The following is a 21,426-nucleotide window of genomic DNA, read 5'->3' on the forward strand; positions in this document are numbered from 1 at the left end:
AAAAGTGATGATAGCAACCCAGAACAGACGTCGTTTGAAAAGAGCGACACGTGAAGTGGATGCCATGCCGCGAAAGGCGTCTTAACTAGCAAGTTCCCCAATCACACCGGCCACGTAGCATAGTGCCGAGGCCCAGATGGCCGTTTTGACTATACCCGCTGCTTTACCGCCCCTCTTCTTATCTTTGGTCGTTCGTCCGCTCCGGTCTTGTTCTGTGCTGCTCTCTTGATTACTAACTGCTCGCTCGGCAGCCTGCCTGCGCTCAGTGAAATCCTTCTCAAGTTGCTCTTCGCTCTCTTCTGGCCCTACGTAGCCGGTAGGCGAAAGGCGTGCCGTTCCATCTATCGGATTGATATAAGTTCTTTCTCCTGTGATGCCAGCGTCCTTGTTCTGCTCCATTGTGGTTGATGGATCGGCCGTTTGGAAGGGTCTGGTAGACGCTGTGGAATTGAGACCGCCGCGCAAGACGAGCAAATACTTGTTTGCTTTGACGATCTCAAGACCATTCTCGATGTACGGAATGAACTTAGCGGGCTCTTCGAGAGTTGATAGCGCTTCATGTAGTGGTATCATAGGAGGGGCCGTGTGGGGTTCCGTTGTTGTAGAGGTGGTTAGCGAAAGCTTGCCGCTGTGCGGATCGTGCAAAAGGATTGTATAGATCGTTGGTGAGCCCGGTTCTGGCGAATGCGATGATGCGCCTGACTGAGGTATTTCACCAACAGCATCGTCAGTGCTCGGTTTCGGGTCTACAGTGGCATGTTCGGTCGTTGGAGTAGTGTGGCCAGCGGTAAAGATTTCTTGTATAGCTTTTGGGGCTGCATCGATTGCTGTGACTTCTTCTCCGCGCACGGTATCTGCGGTAGTTGTGCCACTGGCGTGATATGAGGCGTCGTCCATTGTAGGATCCTCCTTCAACATGTCAAACTTCTTCACGTCATGATCTTCAGTCAATCTGCTTTCCTTAACCGGACAGGCCGGCTGCTCGTGATCAGTGGCGACAGGACCAGACCTATCCTCGTTTGAGTTTTGCATGTTATCAGCCAGTTCGTAGTCGTCACGTTCGTGGGTCACCTTCACGTCGGCCTCTGTTGCGCCTATCTTAGATGGCGTTTCACTCTCTAAGCTCTCCAAAACGGGTCCGAACGGTCTAAACAGGCTGTGTGCAAGGGGTCCTCGCTCTTCAAACGATTTGCTCGGTGTTGCCTTCGGCATACGCGCGTATCCATCATCTGAGAGTCCACGCATAGCTGACTTCTGTGCATCGACCTCATGGGCGAGACGTTCTTCAGCAGCTACCTTGGCACGAAGCTGGGCTTTGTCGGCATCACTCATAGCGGAAGACGTCTTGGTCTGAGATGACTGCTCACGGTCTTGCGGAACTTCCAGAGCTGGGGTGTCGGGAAAGATTTTAATGTCCTCCCAGAGATGTGGAGCCACACCGTGAATGAGCATGGCACGTTCCAGCAATCGAGATAGGGCCATCTGTGTATCTCTAAGAGTTAGCAAACTGTTCGCAACAGCTTTGTAGTTTGCGAGCATGCTCTGATCAATTTCCGGGTCCTCGAGCCGGGCCTGTAGACTCCAGATGAGATAACGCGTAAGGTGAGCGTTCTTCTGGGTAATTTTCGACGCAATGCTCAGGCGCCTTTTGAACGCTGGTGAGACGTTCTTTGTTGCCTCCGAGTCGCCGAGATCTTGGAGCAAGGCGTATGCCTTATTAAGGTCGTTGTCTGTGCTCTGGTACCGGAGACGCAATTCTTGAATTGCCCTTACTTTCTTCGGCGTCAATGAACGAAGCTTTCCGATTTCTGAGCGTTGTCGCAGAGTGTTGATAGCAGAGTCCAGGAGGTCCTCATCCGCTTTCATACGCCTTAAGAGAGGTTTAGATGCTGGAATGTCTGCCTCCAGGTCTTCGACCACTTGCTTCATCGTCATGCGACCCTTGCGAATACGTGCCAGGATCTTGTCGAAGAACAAGCGGGTTTTCTTCGCATCCGCTTCTTCGGTCGGGTCTTGCCAGAAAAGACTAGAGAATCTTGCACCGCTTTCTTCAAGCCAAGACTTCATCCGCTCGACGCTCGACTCCAACTGGCTCTCGTCTGCTTTATATGGGGTTTCGTCCATCTTTGTAGTTGTCCTGGGCGCACTGGATTCTTGTGAATCAAACGAGATCTCTGGCCGCTGCATCTGCCGTTCGATTCGACGAACGTATTGGTCATTGATGATCTTGGACTCAAGCATCGGATCCATACCGGTCTTTGCCTTGGGGGTGCTCTCGAAAGTGCTCTCCAATCTAGCCCGATCCGCTTTTCTACGTTCTTCGTCCAGGACCTTGCTCCTTCTTGCGGCCATGTTTGCACGAATCTCGTCCGCACTCAAGAACTCCAAGTCGTCTTTGGGCAACTGGCTCAAGATTTTTGACGTTGACCTCACAGATGTGACGCTGCCTTGTGTACTAGGTGTCTCCTGTGGTGGGATGTGTTCTTGCGCGGAAGGTTGCTTCGTGCGTAGAGGACCTGAGCTTGGAGGAAGCGACGCGAGGGTTTCCTGCATACGTGGCTCTGAGGAGAGCTCGTGGGTCCCGTCAGTTGAGGATGCTGACATGTACGACTCGTCACCAGCCTTTGCCATGGGCGCAGAGTCGGCATCAGGCTTTGCTACGACGTCCTTTGGTATCCTCCTTTGCAGTGTGGTCTCTCTCCAGCTACCTGTCTCCGCCGTGCCGTATCGTTGCGCGTCGTCATATTCGGGCTTTTCTGTCAGGAAGCGATCGATAAACGAAGGTTCTGTACTGGGTGCGGCCGTGCTGGACTGTTCGATTTCTTTGGCCGCATCCGTTTTGGTTTTCGCAATGTAATCTTCAAACGACTGCGTGCTCTTCGGTCGCGTCGGCTGCTCATGTTCGTAGTCCTGCGCTGTGGCACTAGGTGCGCTTGTTGTAGATTCGGTCGACACTTCTGAATGGCGGCCAACAACCTTAACATGAGACTGCTCTCGCGGTCTCCTGAGATCAGAGGGTGACTCAATGCCAATCGGGTCGTCAGGGAGCAGTCTTGCCCTGGATGACGGTTGGGAGAAGTGTGATTCTCTTTCCCTACGGATATCGCGCTCTTCGCTATCGATCTTGACCCGTCGCGGGTAGTTCGGATCGATACTGCTACTCTTGCCTTGCTTCGGCGGCGAAGCGTTATCGTCGTGGCTCTCCATCTCTCTCAACATCCACTTAGGAATGCTATTGGCAAGCCATTCCCAGTCTTTGTTGCCCTTGCCACTCAACCTCTCGTTGCTGGCCCCGAAGATGGCCTCGTATGGATCATTCATGAGTTTCCTTCGCCATTGCTGGTACTGCTCTAGCTGCAACCATTCCAGGTTGGACATGCCGGATGGACGTTTGTTGCCATTGTTGTCTTCGTGTTGTGCTAACTTGGAGGGCGTGCGCGAGAAGCACCGCGTGCGAAGGGCCGCGTCGTCGGAGCGGAGGATGCGTTGCGCATAGCGTTGGAAAGGAGCGAGTGTCGGGTCCCGGCGCCACCAAGTCATGATGGAAGCCGTCAGGGGGATCGGAGGGAGAAGGGATGCAGGAGGTAGACTGAGAGTCTTAGCTCTGTGGCTTGTCAGAGATGGAGGATTACATGATTGCAAGTACAACATACCGTGATACCTATCGCAGGTCTGCTGTCCAAGGCACCGACAGCTCCTCGGAGCTGAGCCTAGGTGAACGGATAGTGGTTACATCAATAGCCGGCAAATGGCGCTGAGAGTAGTGGCGCACTCAAGGGACGAGAGCAATGCTGTCTAGAACGTGTGGACTGAAGAGAAGATCGAGAACAGCTAAAGGCGATGGAAGGCCAGGCAGCCTCCAGGGAGTGATGGCGTCGCCATATCCCCGCGTAAGCTCCGTGCCGCTTATCATGTTTCGCGGGGTACGTTCCCGCGTGATCGCTTGTTCGCGTCACCATTTCACTGGTCCCGGTCGTCCAGAACTGCCCACGCCACATGAGACGCTTTTCCTTTTTGCTGTAGATGGTATTGCTGATAGGGTCGTTGTGCGTAGCCTTCGGTTGATGGATATCAGTGAGGCTTGACGCGTACCAAGTCGCGTCACGACGCCGATAAGGCGATAAGGCAACAGCGCTACGCCCTATCGGATTTCATCTCTGGGGAACCTTTCACTCTCAGTACCAAAATCGCGATGGCAACTTTCATTCAATACTCACGATCCTCAATTGCAACGCTGACCACAGGTTGTCAATGAATGTATCGTTCCGAACAATCTATCTACAGGTTTCAAGATCGGCGCGCATTCATCATCCCTGTCTCGGCGTGGCACCCAATGTACTCGAAGAATTGCTGGTCCGGCTCCAGCACGTAAACCTCATGAAATAGCCGGAGAGACAATACATTGTTCAACTTTTTCGCATACATCAGGAAGCCTCCGAAGATGTTGATATGCGTCTGGTGGCTTTTACTCCAGTATTCAAGCGACGCCAGGTCATCGAAATAGCCCAAACCGAACGTTCTTTCACTGTTCGCCTCGAACGAGTTTGAATCCACAACATCCCACAAGTTCATCGCGTAACATCCAACCTCGCGCCCTTCATCACGTAGAAACTTCATCCCCTCGACGAGCACCGGATGCATTGTATCGAGGTAGAGTTTGCGCTCTCCTGGTAGCGTGTCGGACCAATCCTGGCCCGATCGAATCACGCACAGATTGGGCCTGCCGGATATACGGACGCGTTTTGAGGAATCTGCATCATCACTCGAGCCATTTGCGGTGCCATCCTTAGAGCACCATCTATCGCCCTCGAGCTTGTTGTCTTGAGCAGCGGCTAAGCGATCCCGCATGCTACCCCAATACGCGTGTTGTTCCAACTCGCCTGAGATCCTCTCTTGCATGTTGGCCGCTCCTTCTGGATTCTCAGGGTTTGAGAACACTGTTTCAAAACGATCCATCGTTGGACACAGAATCTCCTGGAACCACCCATGCCCATCTTTTTCCCTGTCTGAACTCTGCCACCAAGTATCGAACCCAGATTCCTCCTGCCAGCTGCTGTGCAAGTCTGCGCTGCGCCAATATGCGATCACGGCGATGCTATAGGCACCTCTCTTGTCGATTACGGAGGTTGTTTCCCAAAACGACGGGCGCTTTGACTGTGGCCCTCTACTCACGAACTCCTGAAGTTTGGTAACGGCTATGCCGTCGTTCCCGGTAACAGAGTCGTACTGCGCTCCCATCATGGCCATGACGAGATCATTCATTGTAGCCTGGAATCTGGAGCAATATCCAGGGAACGGCGGAATGTAGTTGGACGGCGTGCTAACTGGGCATGTTCTCTCCCTGCGATGGTGCTCTGGAATTGCGTCCTCTGGCATCTTCAAGACTTATTCGAGAAGTTATATCGGATCTGTGGGAAAAAGATCCGTCGCACTCCTCGTGCCTGGGCGCTGTGTTATGAGAGGAGAAGCCACAGGGCACCGTCTATCGAGTCTTAGCTAAGGGCAAGTCTTGTCTGCCCGCTCCTCGCAGTCCCGTACAACCCCGTACAACGGCACGGGACGCTGTGCAGCAAGGGCCTCGGTTCACATGTGTCTAGGTGGGGCACTGGACAAGGGTCGGACCTCGCGCTAGGCCTTAGACCTGGAGTCTGGATGTGCTCCCGGCATCAATTTTCTTTTGTGCCCAGAGAAGCCACTGTACTGACAGTGACGTAGTATTTGCGCATATGCGCTTCTGCAGCACTCTCATCTGGGAATTTGCGAAGCTGGGTACGAGTTCAAGATCCACATGTGACACAACCCTATCTGCGTGTGCCGCGCGCCGCCAAGGCATGGGCCGCCAGGTACGGCTGAAGGCTGTATGTCAGCCAGGCTCTTTTCCAGTCTCGTGTCCAACTACATCTTATTACCTTCGGACAAGATCGTAAAATGTCAAAAAGCAATTCAACAACCAATTGCGCGACGTTGCGATAGGAATCGGGCCGTTAGATCTTCACAGCGATCTTGGTAGCCAGCACCCCGAGATCACCAAACTACCACAAGGATGATCATTCGAGGAACTGCGGCAACTTATCGCGCCCGGCGGGTTTCTCATCCGAAAAGGCACCCACCCCAATCGCTTTGCACCGTCATGGGTCACCTGCGCCCGATTGAAAACCTCCACTCTCGTCGTGTATCGTATAGCTTTCCTTTTTCGGGCATTCCTTTTTACAATGATACTCAATGTTAAGGGCCTTGCTGCTCGGCGTACCCTGATCTCGCGCGAGAGGGCCCTCAACTGTCGATGCTTGTCTCGCCAGCATGTCTAATCCCTTCACGACTGAAGCATGGACCGAATACGCAATTGGTATTGTCGTTATAATACTTCGAATTACAGCGCGCTGCTGGCAGATCCAACTACGTTGGGATGGAGATGATTACTTCGCCGTACTCTGCGCCTTCTTCTTCACCGCTGAACTTGTCATGCTGGAGCTCATCGGCCAGAATGGCTCCATCACTGGAATGAGTAACGAACTCGCGTTGCAACTTACACCCGAGGAAAGCCAACGTGTTACTGTGGGTAGTAAATACCTTCTCGCAGGGTGGATACTATATACGACCCTGATATGGTGCTGTACGTAAATGCTTTGGTAACGGAGCACTCGAGGCCATGTGGTCATACTAATAGGCTGTTACCACAGTAAAAGCTTGTATGCTGTTCTTTTACAGGAGGCTCACGTATGTATACTTTACAAATTTAGATTGATCCCCGCTGATAGCAATAGGCTCAACCTCCAGCAACATAATCTCGTCAAGATTACTGGGGCAGTCTGCCTTGTAGCTTACATCGCTACTATCATCGTGTTCCTCACACACTGTCACCCTATCTATCGACTATGGCAAATATATCCATATCCAGGTGATGACTGCGCGCTCAACATATCCAAATATCTGGCGTTGGTCGTTACGAATGTAACGTGGGTAGCTCTAGAAATGAGCCTGTCCACTTCTGTACCATACTTACAATCATCCAGCACCGATCTCATGATCTTGTATATCCCGCTACCTCTACTCTGGAACGTCCGACTACCTTTGAGAAGGAAGCTTCTGTACGGAGTCTGGTTATGCACCGGTGTTTTCATGATGACAGCAACATTGCTCCGCTGCATCCTGTGTCTTCAAGACGTTTCCCAGATCAACGTTGGCACCATTTGGTCAATCCGCGAAACAGTGAGCCTCTCAAATTTTAAGGCCACTAGGACCTTGCTGATGTTTGCCATAGTTTGTCGGAATCTTAGCTGTCAACGCACCTATCCTCAAGCCCTTTCTCAGTAAAGCAAGGAAAGCTATGTCATCGGTCAAGCCATCAAACGACAATTCGGGCCAGAATTTGCCAGACAGCCTTCGTTTGTCGCATGTTGAGAGAAAGGGCAAAAGGAGGACTGTGCATGAGATCGACAACATAGACATAAGCATGAATGGAAGCGAAGAGCACATTGTGAGACAAGGAACAGACGAAGAAAGAGCGAGCAGTGATGTCAATTCGAGAGATGAGGGTGATGCGGTTTAAATTCGACATTGCGTGTAAAGCATGATCTAGCGCAATGAGTCATGAGCCTGTCAGTAGAAGCTGACGCTTGGTATAGGTACAGCGGCGACGCTGATCAGACTGCTGCGGATCTGTCTCGGTTATGGCACCAGTGTTGCCAGTAGAGTGGTCTATCATCAGATCACGTCTACTGCAACGTAACGCACCATGCGAGTGGTTCTGCCCTGATCATCATCATCGGTGTGAGAACAGGTGCCGCATCAGCCGCAAGACTACTTTCCAGCGTCGGTCGACAATGAAGCCCAATACAATCGGGTGATGAATACCCAATAGCAGGCCAGTTCTAGTGTTGTGAAGCATGGAGGTAGAATTTAGGTCACGTCATGCAAATGCATGTACATGATAATAATACACTCGCGCGTACCCAATATGCTTTAGCTCAATTCTCATCCTCCAACAGCCTCCTCTCTTCTTCGACAACTTCAGCTTTCTTATCATCCTTCCCACCCGACCTCTGCAGACTGACCGCAATCGCCGCTCCGATGATAAGCACGGCTCCCACCAAGCTCTCAGCAGGCGGCGTAGTTCCCCAGATCACCTTCTCGACAACAAGCGCGAAGACAAGTTGCAGATACGTCAAGTTTGTTGCTCTTCCACCTTTCTCCCTCTGCAGGCCTTCCGTCAAGAGAAATTGCAACAGAAACCCGAAGAGCCCAATAATGGCGATCAATCCCCACTGACCGAGCGTTTTGGGCATGACGAAATGTAACGAAGGGTGAACCAGGATGAGCACGAACGAGGCGATCGTTGCGATGAGAGAAAAGTAATTCACCGAGATGAGCGAGTGGGCGCGCTTGCCGATCACTCGGATAGTTGCGTAGGCTGTCGAAGCACCAAGCGTGCCTAGAATCGCGATGAGGATTGCCAGAGCGCGTTGTTCGGTGGTAGTTGATGGTAACGGTGCATGCCCGTCCGAGTCATCGGCTATTGGCCTTGAGTGCGAAGCGGGAAATAGCCATGGTGGTCTCGCGACGAAGAGAACGCCGCAGAATGCGACGAAGCTGCAAAGCGCTTCTTTCCAGGTGAATGGCTCGCGTAACCATAGGAAGCACACAATGGCTGTCATGGTTGGGATTAGGAAAGTTATTACTGTCGCGTCGGAGAATTCAAGCCATGACAGAGAGTCTAGGCGGTATTGTTAGCTGTATTCCAGTTCACTATCGTGACCCACCCCTGCAGGTCACAATCTTATATGGCGTGAGCCGTGAAGAATTGCAGAGGGAGTCAAACTTACAATACAGTCCAAATAGACCGACGAATCCTGCAGTACCTCTCAGTATGAGCAGCCCTTTGATGCCTTTCTGGCCGAAAGGAAAGTCAGGCACCGCATGGTACCAAGAGTAAATCGAGCAGATGATCGTCGTGCACAGCATGCGGATGAAGATGATTTGCAAAGCGTGAAACTCGATGGATGGGTCATTCGCGAGCAGTTTGGCTGCTGTGTTCATCTAGTGCTCATTTGTAAGTGCATGGTCTGCGGCATGCAGTCATTGCACACAAGAAACAAAACTTACGACAGAACCGCATGTCTGTGCCAAGAAAACTAAGAATAAACCGAAATTCTGCCTGTAGAATGACTTCAGACTCTGCGATATTTTGCTCCATATTCCTGGCGGATTGGCTTCCTCGTCCGTATCTTGCGCAGAGCCTGAAGCTGCAGATGGCAGGCGTGGCAAGAAGTTTACCCTTGAGCGCCCTGCGGACGGCGGTGGGTCGGCTATGGTGCCATAAGACATCTCGAACCTTTTGTCGAAATGTTCGCGATTGCAAAGTTGAAGTGGAAGGGCAGAAGCCGTAGCAATGCGGAGCAAAAACCCATGGTCCGGTGACCCACTAGTGGGTCTCTCATTCGGCGGTAGCCCGTGTCTAGCCTTGCTTACTTCAGCTAGAATCTTCTCACGCATGCCACAAGACTGCGAATGTAATACCGATCACAATATTGCCGACACGTTTTTAAGATTTTGAGAAGCAAGTGCAGTTGCAAGTAAATGTATGAATAGAAATGAAGACACTTATTGTTCCCAATATATGTACAAGAAAACCAACTCTCACGTACTACCGAACCTAGCCCGCATCTTTCTACAAGATTTTGGCCTAGGAAAAGTAAGCTGCATCAACCCAGCTCTTGTAGTCGCTGCCCAGAACAGTGGAAGGGCTAACGGCAGCCGAGAGCTTCTTTGAGAAGGACGCCCTGGTACCCTTGGATCCATCACCGGTGTTTGCGTACTCGGCATATGTGACCTTGTCAGTCCTGGGGTCATCGGTATTCCAAACTTTCCATCCCGCGGCATTGATGACATTAGTCATGCTAGTCTTCTGGAACACAACTCGAGAGAAATTCCTCCAAGGACGGCCGAGGTAGTAAGCACCCGCGCTCACCGTGTTACCAGGAGCAGCGGCGATCTTCGAGTTGTTGATGACATAGTATGAGGGATTGGAATCTGAATCGCGACCGTTGGCAGTAATGTAACCCACCGACGCTGTGAGAACGCCCAGAGAGCAACCATCAAACCATGCTATGGCCTTCTGGCCGAAGATGAAATCAGTCGCTCCTTCGATGTAGGATTTGGCATAGACCTGGCTACCCTGCTGGGCGAGGATGGTGTCTTGGTAACCCTTGAACTGGCATCCGTAGTAGCCTTGCTTATCAGCATAAGCACTAAGGGCGAGAGCTTGCGAGCCCTGTCCGCGTGTGTTGACCAGGTTGATGTTGTAGACCTTTAGGTTTGGTGTCCAGGCGCGGAGAGTAGCAGTTTCGTCGTTGTTGGGGGCGTCATCTTGACTTTTGCCCTGGGTGATGGTCACGGTGTTGCCGGTGTAACTGCTAGTGTCTGTCGTTTCGCCGTAAACCGTCAGAGCCGACTTGAGCGGCTTGATGTAGACTTGCTCCTTGTATGTGCCTGCAGAACCGGGAGCACCAAGTCAGTACATGTCTCACATGGAGTTGGTACAGCTAGAACTAACCCTTCGCGATGAAAATGCATTGTGCAGCCGTACTGGAAGCGCTCAAAGCATCAACGGCGGACTGAACAGTTTTGTACTTTCCGCTACCACCCACAGCCAGACATCCAGAAGGAGGACTTGTACGTCCAGCCCGAGGCGCCAGCGTCGTTGGAGCTGCGACAGCGGATGCCGCGAGCGTGAGCACGAAAGCGATTGATGGGAGCATTGTGGACAAAGTAGGACAGTTGAAAATGAAAGTATAAGAGTGAGTGAATGTAGAACTTAGCCTGAAGGCGCGCAGTATGCATATACATATAATAACTTCAGCATGCCGGCTAAGCAAACTATATTGGCGGACTCCCCGGGTCTGACCTAGACCTCCGAACAGCCGCTTAGTGAGCTACGGGGTCGTTTCCCCGCTATGAAAGCTGTCGAAACGGGCGAAGCAAGCCATCGGAAAATTGATGTATGCACCCCAGACGGTGAATCTCTCATCGCGCAACGACTGCGCATGTGCATTGCGCCGGTTGGTGGGAATCTTGTTGCCGTCCGTGCGTTGATTTGGGTTGATTGTAGCGTGTTACAGAGGGCTGACGGAGGCAGTATTGAGGTCCGAAGTGATGCCGCGTGCGCATCGCATTACTGATGGTGTTGAAGCTGACGCGTTGTTGGGCACGACGGACGCGCCTCCTTCTTGCAGGTCGAGGTTTGTGGGGAAGGATCCTGCGCAGGGCCGTGCGTTGATCACGTGAGCTGGTGTCGCGCTAAGAGGCCCGGGATCCACACGTTCCAAGCCCAGCAATTCATTCATTGTGCGACGCTGAGACCAATCTTCCGCAGACCGCGCTTTGACATCAGTTATTCACTTTGGGTGCTCTTGGTTATCAGTATCTGGTCATTCTTTCCCTCGCAATGGCTCCATCACACACAACTGGCAATAGCTGCCAAACAATCGACCTCACAGGTTCCTCACCAGAGCCGGAAGACATGCCCCAGCAACGACCACAACAGCGGCCACAGCCAAGGCCGCCCCAAAGACTAGTTCAAATGTACCTCAAGCCCGAGCCACGCCCCTACGGTATGGCAAATGTCGGGATGGAAGCTAGGCATCCGATGGCTTCCGCGCGAAACCCTGTAGGGCCACAGCAGGCGCGCCCTATCCACCCTGAGCATATCAAACAGATCATCGAGACAGCCGACCCGCGCGCTGTGCAAAAGGTGTTGCTCGACCTTTGCCAAATGTCACCGGCCTTTTCCGGCGCCCTCGTCCGTGGACTTGCGCCTCACTCTGCATCCGCCCAGAGCCTGATCAGCCAGCAACGGATGCAGTCGCATCAGCCCAAGGTCAAGATTCAAGATGAGGATGATAGCGACGAACTCTATGAGGCGGCGAAAAGAAACCTCGTGAAGCCTACAGTTCCGACCCCAAGTCACAACAGCTTGCCTGCACAATCCCGCGAGATCAGCGGAAGTCGAGCTACATCACGGCCTCATGGTTCTGAGTTCGCATCACGAGTGAAGCGGGAGCCACGTGAGCGCTCACAGTCAAGTTCAGACGGCGACATGCACCTTCCTGGAGCCTATCCACGCTCAACCACGTTACGCACGCCAGTCCGGAAACCCTCAGGCCAATCATCCTCTGTCAACCAGACTCCAAGGCTGTTGGCCAGAGACACGCCACGGTCAGCGAGCATCAACAAACAGCCTGCGCCTTTGATAAAGACCTGCACAGTGTGTCACGAACAGATAGTGGACGTGAATGCGCCCTGCGTTTCTCATTCTGGGAAGAGGTACAGGCCACCGGGCGGGTCAATAAAATGGGACTGCTGTCAGGCAGACATTGATGATCCCGGTTGCGAGTTCAACGGGCAACATACGACTGAAGAAGGGCTCGAAGAAGACGCGTTGGTACAAAGGAAACGACCAAGTGCGTCTCCGGTTCCAAGTCGTGCCACACAAAAGAGACCCAGAGCATTCTAGCGAAACTGTTAGGGGTTTGCCAGGCAGTTGGTCGCTCTTTGCTTACAGCGGGACGCAATAGATCCACGCAATGGGTCCTCTTCTGCGATCGTTCTTTTTGTTCTTCAGTTCCAGTCGTCTTCGGAAGACACTTCGCACGTCATTAGTTCATTGCTAGAAGCATAGCGTAGGCGTTTCGTTACTAGGCAGCATCGATATGGCTGCGGAGATCTCAGGCAGCTGCATTACAAAGACTTGTGTCCGTTCTTGATGAGCATGTGCATCACTAAGCCTGCGTTGCCCTTCCTGATTTTCACGAATCTGGCCTCGAAAACTCCACCATTGTCTCTAGGGCCCCAAACTGTTCACCTTCCCATCATGGCCAGCGATTACTCCCGTCGCTTCTCGTGTTCCGGTGCAGGTCTACGCTTCAGGAGACTGTGCCTCACCGTTGTTCTGAAACCCATACACATCTCTTCCAATCCCTAATCTGATGCTTATGACGCGACGGCCACTATTTCTGTTGAGTCACTGCATGCAAGAAACAATCCGACCAGGTCTGCAAATTACATCAAGATTAAAATATGCAAAGTAGGTAACCTAACCTTAATGTAGACTCTAGGGTGTTTATCTTTTTCCTAAGCCGACGTGGAGCGCTCAAGAGGCTAAGAGGATACTGCGAACTGATGGTCCTTTATGCCAATCGTTCATCTGTAGACACGTCTCCAATAGTCTTCGTTCTGAATTCGCTGTGAGCTAGACAACGACCCTTAGTATTCTGCAAGTGTTATCATTACAGGCGGGCAATTTGTCAGTGAATTAGCGGATGTTGCTTGACCGTTATCTCTACGATGCCTATTCTGACTCGTTCCTCACGCGTGACGTCATGCCAAGTGTCTTGCCTGCATTATCATCGTCGCGCTAACCTCCATCTCTCCCACTTCTGCACCCGCCGTCAGGACGCGATAGACATGTAACGGACATACGCACTTTGCGTTCCAGAAAACACGATACCAAGCCGAAGATGCATTGGTATAAAGCTGACAGGTTGCCTCATGAGCATTGCCCCACGAAGTCCGCGCGCCGCACATCATGAAGGCCGCGCTGTTCCTATCGCTTGCAGCTCTTGTCAGAGCGAGTACGGTTTTCCAACTCAACTCTACGTCGTATTATTCTCCAGATCTTACCGCAGCGACGCTTAGCTTTGGCGACCAGTCAAGTCCCAACGCAGAGCCTTTGCCAATCACTTATCTGACCTTTTCGGACCCTATTGTCACCGCGGAGCTACTGGAGTTCACGATATCCTCATTTCTATCGCACGACGATGTATACTCGGAATCATTCCTCCATACACTAGTGCTTGGCGGTTCAAGCACTCTTTCAGACAATGCACATGCATATCTTGGCTCGATCGGGTGCAGCATGATCTACACTGCGTTGGACGCCGGCGTAGCATCCGGCCCATATCTACTTCACCCATCAAAGGCTATCACCAAAGTCTACCGGTTGTATTGGGATCACAGTTTCGCTTTTGTGGAGTCGGTCACTGAAGGTCAGAATGGGACTTTCCTTCCTGTCACAGGTCTGGCGTTGACAGATGCCTACGGAGCTCTTAGTATCGCAGTGCCGTCACGATTATACTATCCAGCACCCACAGAAGACAAGCCTTTGTCGGGTAAACGCCTGGGCGTGAAGGATATTTACGATCTGAAGGGTATCCGAACGAGCGGTGGGAATAGAGGCTACCGCGACCTTGTCGATCCTGCTCCCGAGAGCGCGGCAGCTTTACAAAAGCTTATCGACATGGGTGCGGTGGTGATTGGAAAGACAAAGACTACCCAGTTTGCGCTTGGGGAACGACCAACAGCCGACTACGTGGATCAGCTGGCACCCTTCAACCCTAGAGGAGACGGTTACCAGCATCCCCAGGGTTCATCAGCCGGTTCTGGAGCTGGACTTGCATCGTATGACTGGATGGATATTGCAACTGCCTCCGATACTGGAGGCTCTGTTCGCTTACCGGCCATGGCAAACGGCCTGTTTGGCATGCGTATCACCAACGCCTCACTGCCACTGAAGGGAATCTTGCCCATCTCAGCAATATTTGATACGCCGGGCGTACTGGCTAGGTCGGCGAAGCTCCTCCAAGCAGTGCATAGGAAATGGTACCCAGCCAAGGAATACACATCCTACCCTAAGCGCATCATCTTGCCTGATCTGTTTTGGCCTACAGTCAACAGCACGAGTATGCCTATATTTGATTCGTTCATCTCACAGCTAGCTACTTTTCTTGACGCCAATTTGACAACGTTCAACGCTAACGCCAGTTTCAATGCATACGCGAACATCTCTGAAGGCATAGCATCCTATCTCGGCTCTACATACTCCAACATTACCAACGTGGATCAGTACCGCGACCTTGGTCTACCTTCCAGGGAGCAGTATATTGCCAAGTTTGGCAAAGCGCCCTACTGGAACCCGCAAACACGAGCGCGATGGAATCGGGCCGCGACCTTGCCGACCTCTAGCTATACCATTGCTATGGAGCGCACGCACACCTTCCAGACATGGTTTCGAGAGACGTTGACGCCATCATGCGAGTCAACGTTGGTGCTGTATCCTATGGGCGCCGGTACGGAAGACTACCGCGACATCTATACAGCCGCTCCAGGTGGTATATTTGCTGCTGGATTACCCGGCAACCAGATGTCAGTTCTGGCTGCGCTACCCGACTACACAATACCGATTGGCGCAAGGTAAGCTTGACTGTACGAAGTGCATTTAAGACATATACTGACTTCGTACCTCTACCATTGCAGGACGTATGTCAGCAGGGTTACTGAGAGAAACGAAACGCTCCCCGTTACCATTGGTATGGTAGCTGCGGCAGGTTACGACCACATGCTCATGGATTTGGTTGCTGAACTTGCCGAAGTTGGAATAATTACCGAAAGTGTCAAAACCGGGTCTAGCATTTACTAGGGAAAGCAGAAATATACCCATGGGGCTTAATACACCGAGAACCCGAAGTACGTGCCCGTACGAGCTGCGCATTCAACGATTCCACATCACAAGACCTGCACTCATTGGTTCTTGCTGTGTGCCATGCTTTCCTACCGTCCGAACACATCCCCGCTGTGATTGGCGGACTATCTTTTAGGTACCCTGTCGATCACAACGTCTGGGGTAAATGAAGAGAGTAATCCAAGGTGTCATTCACCAGCAACGCGCTACGAACTAGCTAGCTGATCTCGCCGCCTCTGCGCATGCCGCGTGGAGCTTTCATATTACATCTCTTTTCCTTCAGTCTCCGACATTCTTCCTACCCCGTTTTCTTCGCCTTGAAGATGATCTTCTGCACTGTTCTGCCCCTGCTAATATCCTCCGTCGCCGCCCTCGCTTTCCCGGGCGCAGAAGGCTTTGGGCGAAACGCTGTCGGCGGTCGTGGTGGCACTGTCTATGTTGTTACAAACCTCAATGATAGCGGTGAAGGGTCTCTCCGCGAGGGCGTTTCCCAGAGCGACCGCACAGTCGTGTTCTCGCTAGGTGGGTTGATCAAGATTAAAGAGCGCATGGTCGTGGCCAAACGCGTGTCTATCCTTGGGCAAACAGCACCAGGCGATGGTATCACAGTTTACGGAAATGGGTGGAGTTTCAGCAACGCCGACGATGCAATCGTCCGGTATTTGCGCATCAGAATGGGAAAAGGAGGAGCTAGCGGAAAAGACGGTATAACGATCGCAGAGGGGAGCAACATGATTTTCGACCACGTCTCCGTCTCCTGGGGTCGCGACGAGACTTTTTCGATCTCCGGCAACGACGTCGGCAACATCACCATTCAAAACAGTATCATCGGGCAGGGTCTGCAAACACACTCGTGTGGCGGGTTGATGCAAACGAATCTCGGGAAAGGTATCAGTCTGTTTCGCAACTTATACATTGACAACAAGACGAGAAACCCGAAGGTCAAGGGTACCAATGACTTCACCAATAACGTGATCTACAACTGGGGCGGGGGTGGAGGATACATCGCTGGAGATTCGAGTGCAGCAAGCGAGGCGAATATCGTTGGGAATTATTTCATCAGCGGCCCCAGTACCAGCGTCACGGCGTTTACGCGCGGGAATGAGAACTTCAAGGGCTACGTTGAAGGCAACTTCTATGACTCTAACCGCGATGGCACGTTGGACGGAACGGAGCTAGGTGTGTCCTCCAGCAACTATGGAGGGATGGCTATCCAGACAACCAAGTTTCCCTTCCCAGCGCCCGAAAAGACCCTATCGGCGGAAGATGCGCTGAAGCTCGCCGAAAGTTCTGTCGGTGCGAGTAAAGTGCGCGATGCTGTTGACACGCGACTCATTGAGGAATTGAAGAGCTACGGGAAGACGGGTGAGCTGATTAGTGACGAGAATGCTAGCCCCATGGCTGGGCCTGGAACTATCGACGGTGGAAAGCAGTGGGCGGATGCCAATGGAAATGGCATACCTGACGACGTTGAGGATCAGTTCTCGGATGTGGAAGAGTGGGCTAATAGTTTAGTACCAAGCGGTTACTAGATAGCAAATCGCGGTTGGGCGCGTATCGCAAAAGACTGCATCAGTTTCTTTCGAGATGGTTAGGTTGATTAATCATTTATCTACTGTAAAGAATGTGTACGTGAAGTGAAGAACGACTAAGCATATGCCAATACCGAAAACGCAGCCTGGCTGATAAGATACGAAGTTTCATCTTCGCATCAAAGCCTCTCTCGTAGCCACCTATGCGGAAGCAATTTGAGCCCTCAAGAAGATGGGTGCCTGTACAGCAGCCTCATCCGAGTATAGGAGATGCGCAGGTGTGATGATAAGCGTTCCAGTGCAGACCAAGTCGCCTGTCTCGCAGTACACCCTAGTCTTGCTGGTTGGGAAGCCGGGGATTCTTCCGCCATCTGGAACGTTGTTAGAGACTGTTGTATAGGATGTTAAGAGAAGGAAAGAGCTTACTTTGAAGGTTCTTGGTGTAGCCAAACAGCACTACGCCCTTGATCTGGTTCTGTACAGCAGCACTGAGACCGGGAATAGCGTTCGACATGACTGCAGCGCCTTGAGAGTAGCCACCTGCAGTGATGGGCGTGTTGGGGCACTTGCTCGCAGCAAGGTTGAAGAGACGCTGGGCTTCGCGGATGGCGGCTTGAGAAGTACCGGCTGGAAGCGTGTTCTCTGCAATACCAGCAGTGTATGGGCCACCTACACCCTGAATCCAGGTAGTGGATGCTCCATATGCGCTTTCGAGAGCGCTGGCTGTGAAAGGACCAACTAAGGCGCCCATGTTGCCAGCTTCAGTGCTGCCTCTTGCAAAGATGAAGATGGTTCTTGGGCAAGCAGCGCTACTGCCGCTCTCCAGCTCATTGCGAGTAGCGCTTGACTGGCGAGCTTCGAGTGTAATGGGCTGGGGCGCATCCGCCGGCGCAGAGGCGGGTACAGCGATTGGGGAAGAAAGAACGAGGGAAGCAAAAAGAGAAAGAATGGTGACGGACTTCATATTGATGATTGTAGTAACGATGGGTATTGCCTGGTGGCTCTGAAGAGAGAAGTAGTAGAAGGAAGCTGAAAGTTGGCTGTTTGACTGTGCTGTGATCCTTCTCATAAGGGTTCCCTCCTTCCCTTTATATTGTTCTTAGCATGATCAAGATATTGGTTCCAAATCAACATCCCTCGCGCCTACCTCGGTATCTAGACTGCCTAGAATCTTGTAGTGCATCTCTAATAGTGGTTGACGGACGTGAACTCCCCAAAAGAGCGCTGTGACCGTCCTACCAGGTGTCACAACAATTCGAGATACCCTTGGCGTTTCTGCTCTTACCCTCATAGGCAAGACCTTGACTTGAAGAGATCTAGTGAGCAGATGCAGAGCCTTTGGGATGGTAGAGCATAAACGGCAACAGTGGTCCGAAGTATTGTGACACCTGGTAGTCCTTTGTCTCCAAGACCGAGATTTGGTATTTGGCGTTGACCTTCGAGCATCTGACCAGTAGGCATCGTGTTTGGATCTGGGCTTCCTCGGCCCAGGAGATGGTGCCTGGGATGTTTTCCTGGGCATGCATGTCCGGGAGACATGGATAGAGCTGATGGTGGGATGAACTGGTCGCGTGGTAGTCGGACGAGGATTTGCTGCTGGGTTCATCGGACGCTATTGGACTTTCAGGTCAAGCTCGCGAATCGAAGCCGAGGCACGGTTGAATCTACATGGATGCGATGAAGTCCTGGCCTGAGTGAGATGGAAGCTCGTGATGTGGGGTACATACACTGAAGCTCTCTTTCGCGGGAATATACCCCGCATATCTACTACGAGAGCGCGCTAAGGCCCCCAGATGATGTGTAGCGAATGGTGTCGGGGCAAGATACCCGATTCTGACGTTTGCCGTCTTTACAGGCGTTGGAGGTTTTGGTGTTGTTTACCTCGCTCCTATAGGCTAAGGGAAGAACGGCATGAAGGATTGGTACCTTCCGCATAGGGACACCGTGCATGCAACGCATACAAACAATACTCAGATCATCTTTGGGTTGAAGGATTTAGTTTAGGCAGTTCTTCCAAAAAGAAAGGGAGGTTATCGGATTACGGCTAAAATAGCATGCCTGCGTGGGATATCCCGCGTCTATCCACAAGCTAATGTTGCATCAAAGCAGCTGCCGTATGTACCTTGTTGGGCGTTCTGGTTCGTCGCTTCGGAGGACTCAGTGGTACGTAAGACAGAACCCTCGCGCTGGCGCATCCCAGAATGAAGACGAACGCATAGAACGCCAGCAGATTCTGAAATACGGCCAACGTTGTCACGCCATAGATCAATGTACACAACGGCCAGAAGAATTCCGATACGTATGTCCATACGTGAACTGCGAAGCGACGAAGACTGTTCAAAGACATTTCAACTTGTGCTCGATAGGCGTGGAGGTACTCGATTGTCGTTGGAGGCGCAAGTATTCTGTCCCAGTGTTCTCGTCGCGCCTCGTGTGTCCATGTACGCACGCCAAGAGGTCCGGCGGCCCTAGTCTCGAGAAGATATCTCCATATAATCTTCAGCTGCCTATCCCAGCTATAAGGCTTCTCCTGTTGCATGAATCTCTCCCATTTCTTTGCAGTATTGACTGCCATCTCTTCGGTGACCTGAAACCATTCCTTGTGTGCTTTGGTCTCCTTGTTCGCGTCGACGCGCCCGTGATGTTCGCAATGGAATGGTGCAGAGCAGTTCTCCAGGTCGATATGCACAAGCTTCTCTAGGCGACCACAATGATCAATCTCGTGATCTGACACGTGAATCACACTGGGCAGGAAGCCACAGGCTCTTTCGTGCTCAATGATTCGGTCTCTATAGGCTCGTTTCGTCTTTCCGATCTTGTAACCTCTGGACTTGTTGTTTGGGTCACATAGAACATAGATGACCCCTTTCCGATCGCCAGGAGTCGGATTCTTGAGCAGCTCTCCATACAAGCTGTCGTGGGTAGATCTGGCGGTCTTTGGGGTCAGGACTGGTGAGAAGCCATCGTGCTCTTGATGAGGTTGCTGATTCGCTTCGGCGTGAGAGGGTGATGAGGAATACCGCACTTCCGATGTGGATAGCCCATCCACTTCAAGACCTTGACTACCATCACGCCGTGGACGCTTACGTGGGATGCAGTCATGATGAATTCGTGCGACGTCATCGATGATTTGTTTTGGGCGTCCGATGGAGTCAGAGACTGTTCGGGATGGCTGACTGGAAGACTTGTCCCGAGTAGTTGACGCAGCCAGGCGTTGCGATCTGGCGATGGCTTTGCGAATTGGTGAACCAGTAGAGGTCAGGGTGGGGTCGCTTTGGGTATCCATGAAGCGCGGTCTGGGTGTGGGAGGTTGAATTGACTTGACTTTTGAACTGGTAGGTATGTGTCTTGTTTCTAGCTGCGAGTCTTTCCCAAGGCCATGTAGCTTGTAACCCGAAGAATTGCTGAAAGAGGTATCGAGAACCATGTCTGTAAGCAGGGTTGATAGATGAAAGACGGAGTAGATGATCGATGTGTACAGAGGGAGGAATCTGGGCTGGATGCCATTTAAACCTATGCGCTGAATTTATCAACGCGTTGTAGGATCACTTCCCCAGCAACTGCAGAGTTCGCATGAAGATACGTGTGGCGGTGCTGAATGTCACTGCTGTGCCGAATGCTTGGATTGTTTCGTAGGCTTCATAGCAGCCTTGCATCGGCGGCCGAGCAGAATAACACGATGAGCACTCTTAGCTCCTAGCACTATCTCGGTCTTTTTGTTAGCATCGATAGCAAGACTCGCGAAGAATCGCTGTGTGCAGCAGACCAGTGATGGGCGCGTTGGTACGGACCCAGGGACACTTGTTACCCACGCGCTGCATTCCACGTGCAGATACAGCGGCTGTGCCCATCCCACAGTTACTACGAACAGCTAGTGCGGCTGCCTGCGGTATCAGAATCGCTCCTGCTGTACGCAAAGCTGCGGGTGTCGGAAGCTCGTAGCCTTGCTGCCAACGGAGCGATGTTTCCGCGAAGCAGCAGTCGACGGCCATGATTCGCTATTTTTCGAGGCTGGATGCGCCCGAGACGTTTACGGTGTTGTGGCTGTGGCGGTGGTTTCTACGAAGAAGCAATTTGCTGTGAGGGCGACAGGAGGCAGCGACGTTTCGCGCGTCATCACGCGCTCTTTGGCGAGGGATCACAAAGCCGAGCCGGAACAACAAACGCAAGGTAATAGCACCAAGGTCGTTGGGAAGCAGTCGTGCCGCATACCGCATCTATCTCTGGGTACTTCCGAAATTTGTACCCTTTTGTGGCATCTTAGCGCAGACGCGTCGGGTACGGGCAAGCAGCGCGATGTCATCAAGTTGTACATCCACTATAGTTTGACCGGTGACGATGTCCGCGTTCTCAACTGTTTTCTGGCGCGATGACGCGTTG

The 21,426-nt window shown here is 52.1% G+C and overlaps 7 protein-coding genes across 7 annotated transcripts; 2 read left to right on the top strand and 5 right to left on the bottom strand.

The window, feature by feature from the left end:
• Nucleotides 1–81: 81 nt before the first annotated feature.
• On the bottom strand, nucleotides 82–3,540 carry J4E83_004458 (uncharacterized protein; the record flags this gene model as incomplete). The annotated part of the gene is made up of 1 exon (XM_049331387.1): nucleotides 82–3,540. The coding sequence occupies one exon, from the start codon at nucleotides 3,538–3,540 to the stop codon at nucleotides 82–84; it is 3,459 nt and encodes a 1,152-aa protein (XP_049189161.1).
• Nucleotides 3,541–4,287: 747 nt separating this feature from the next.
• On the bottom strand, nucleotides 4,288–5,376 carry J4E83_004459 (uncharacterized protein; the record flags this gene model as incomplete). Its single annotated transcript, XM_049331388.1, has 1 exon — nucleotides 4,288–5,376. The coding sequence occupies one exon, from the start codon at nucleotides 5,374–5,376 to the stop codon at nucleotides 4,288–4,290; it is 1,089 nt and encodes a 362-aa protein (XP_049189162.1).
• Nucleotides 5,377–7,967: 2,591 nt separating this feature from the next.
• J4E83_004460 (uncharacterized protein) lies at nucleotides 7,968–9,036 on the bottom strand (the record flags this gene model as incomplete). The annotated part of the gene is made up of 2 exons (XM_049331389.1): nucleotides 7,968–8,713; nucleotides 8,823–9,036. The coding sequence occupies 2 exons, from the start codon at nucleotides 9,034–9,036 to the stop codon at nucleotides 7,968–7,970; spliced, it is 960 nt and encodes a 319-aa protein (XP_049189163.1).
• Nucleotides 9,037–9,682: 646 nt separating this feature from the next.
• Nucleotides 9,683–10,757, bottom strand: J4E83_004461 (uncharacterized protein; the record flags this gene model as incomplete). The annotated part of the gene is made up of 2 exons (XM_049331390.1): nucleotides 9,683–10,488; nucleotides 10,553–10,757. 2 exons carry the CDS (start codon nucleotides 10,755–10,757, stop codon nucleotides 9,683–9,685), a joined length of 1,011 nt encoding a protein of 336 aa, XP_049189164.1.
• Nucleotides 10,758–13,582: 2,825 nt separating this feature from the next.
• On the top strand, nucleotides 13,583–15,250 carry J4E83_004462 (uncharacterized protein; the record flags this gene model as incomplete). The annotated part of the gene is made up of 1 exon (XM_049331391.1): nucleotides 13,583–15,250. The coding sequence occupies one exon, from the start codon at nucleotides 13,583–13,585 to the stop codon at nucleotides 15,248–15,250; it is 1,668 nt and encodes a 555-aa protein (XP_049189165.1).
• A 587-nt stretch (nucleotides 15,251–15,837) lies between these two features.
• J4E83_004463 (uncharacterized protein) lies at nucleotides 15,838–17,046 on the top strand (the record flags this gene model as incomplete). Its single annotated transcript, XM_049331392.1, has 1 exon — nucleotides 15,838–17,046. The coding sequence occupies one exon, from the start codon at nucleotides 15,838–15,840 to the stop codon at nucleotides 17,044–17,046; it is 1,209 nt and encodes a 402-aa protein (XP_049189166.1).
• Nucleotides 17,047–17,247: 201 nt separating this feature from the next.
• On the bottom strand, nucleotides 17,248–18,010 carry CUTAB1 (Cutinase; the record flags this gene model as incomplete). Its single annotated transcript, XM_049331393.1, has 2 exons — nucleotides 17,248–17,417; nucleotides 17,473–18,010. 2 exons carry the CDS (start codon nucleotides 18,008–18,010, stop codon nucleotides 17,248–17,250), a joined length of 708 nt encoding a protein of 235 aa, XP_049189167.1.
• Between the last annotated feature and the right edge of the window lie 3,416 nt (nucleotides 18,011–21,426).

Source organism: Alternaria metachromatica (genome assembly GCF_023757995.1).
Source record: "Alternaria metachromatica strain BMP 0045 chromosome Unknown scaffold_8, whole genome shotgun sequence".
NCBI classification, from domain to species: Eukaryota; Fungi; Ascomycota; class Dothideomycetes; order Pleosporales; family Pleosporaceae; genus Alternaria; species Alternaria metachromatica.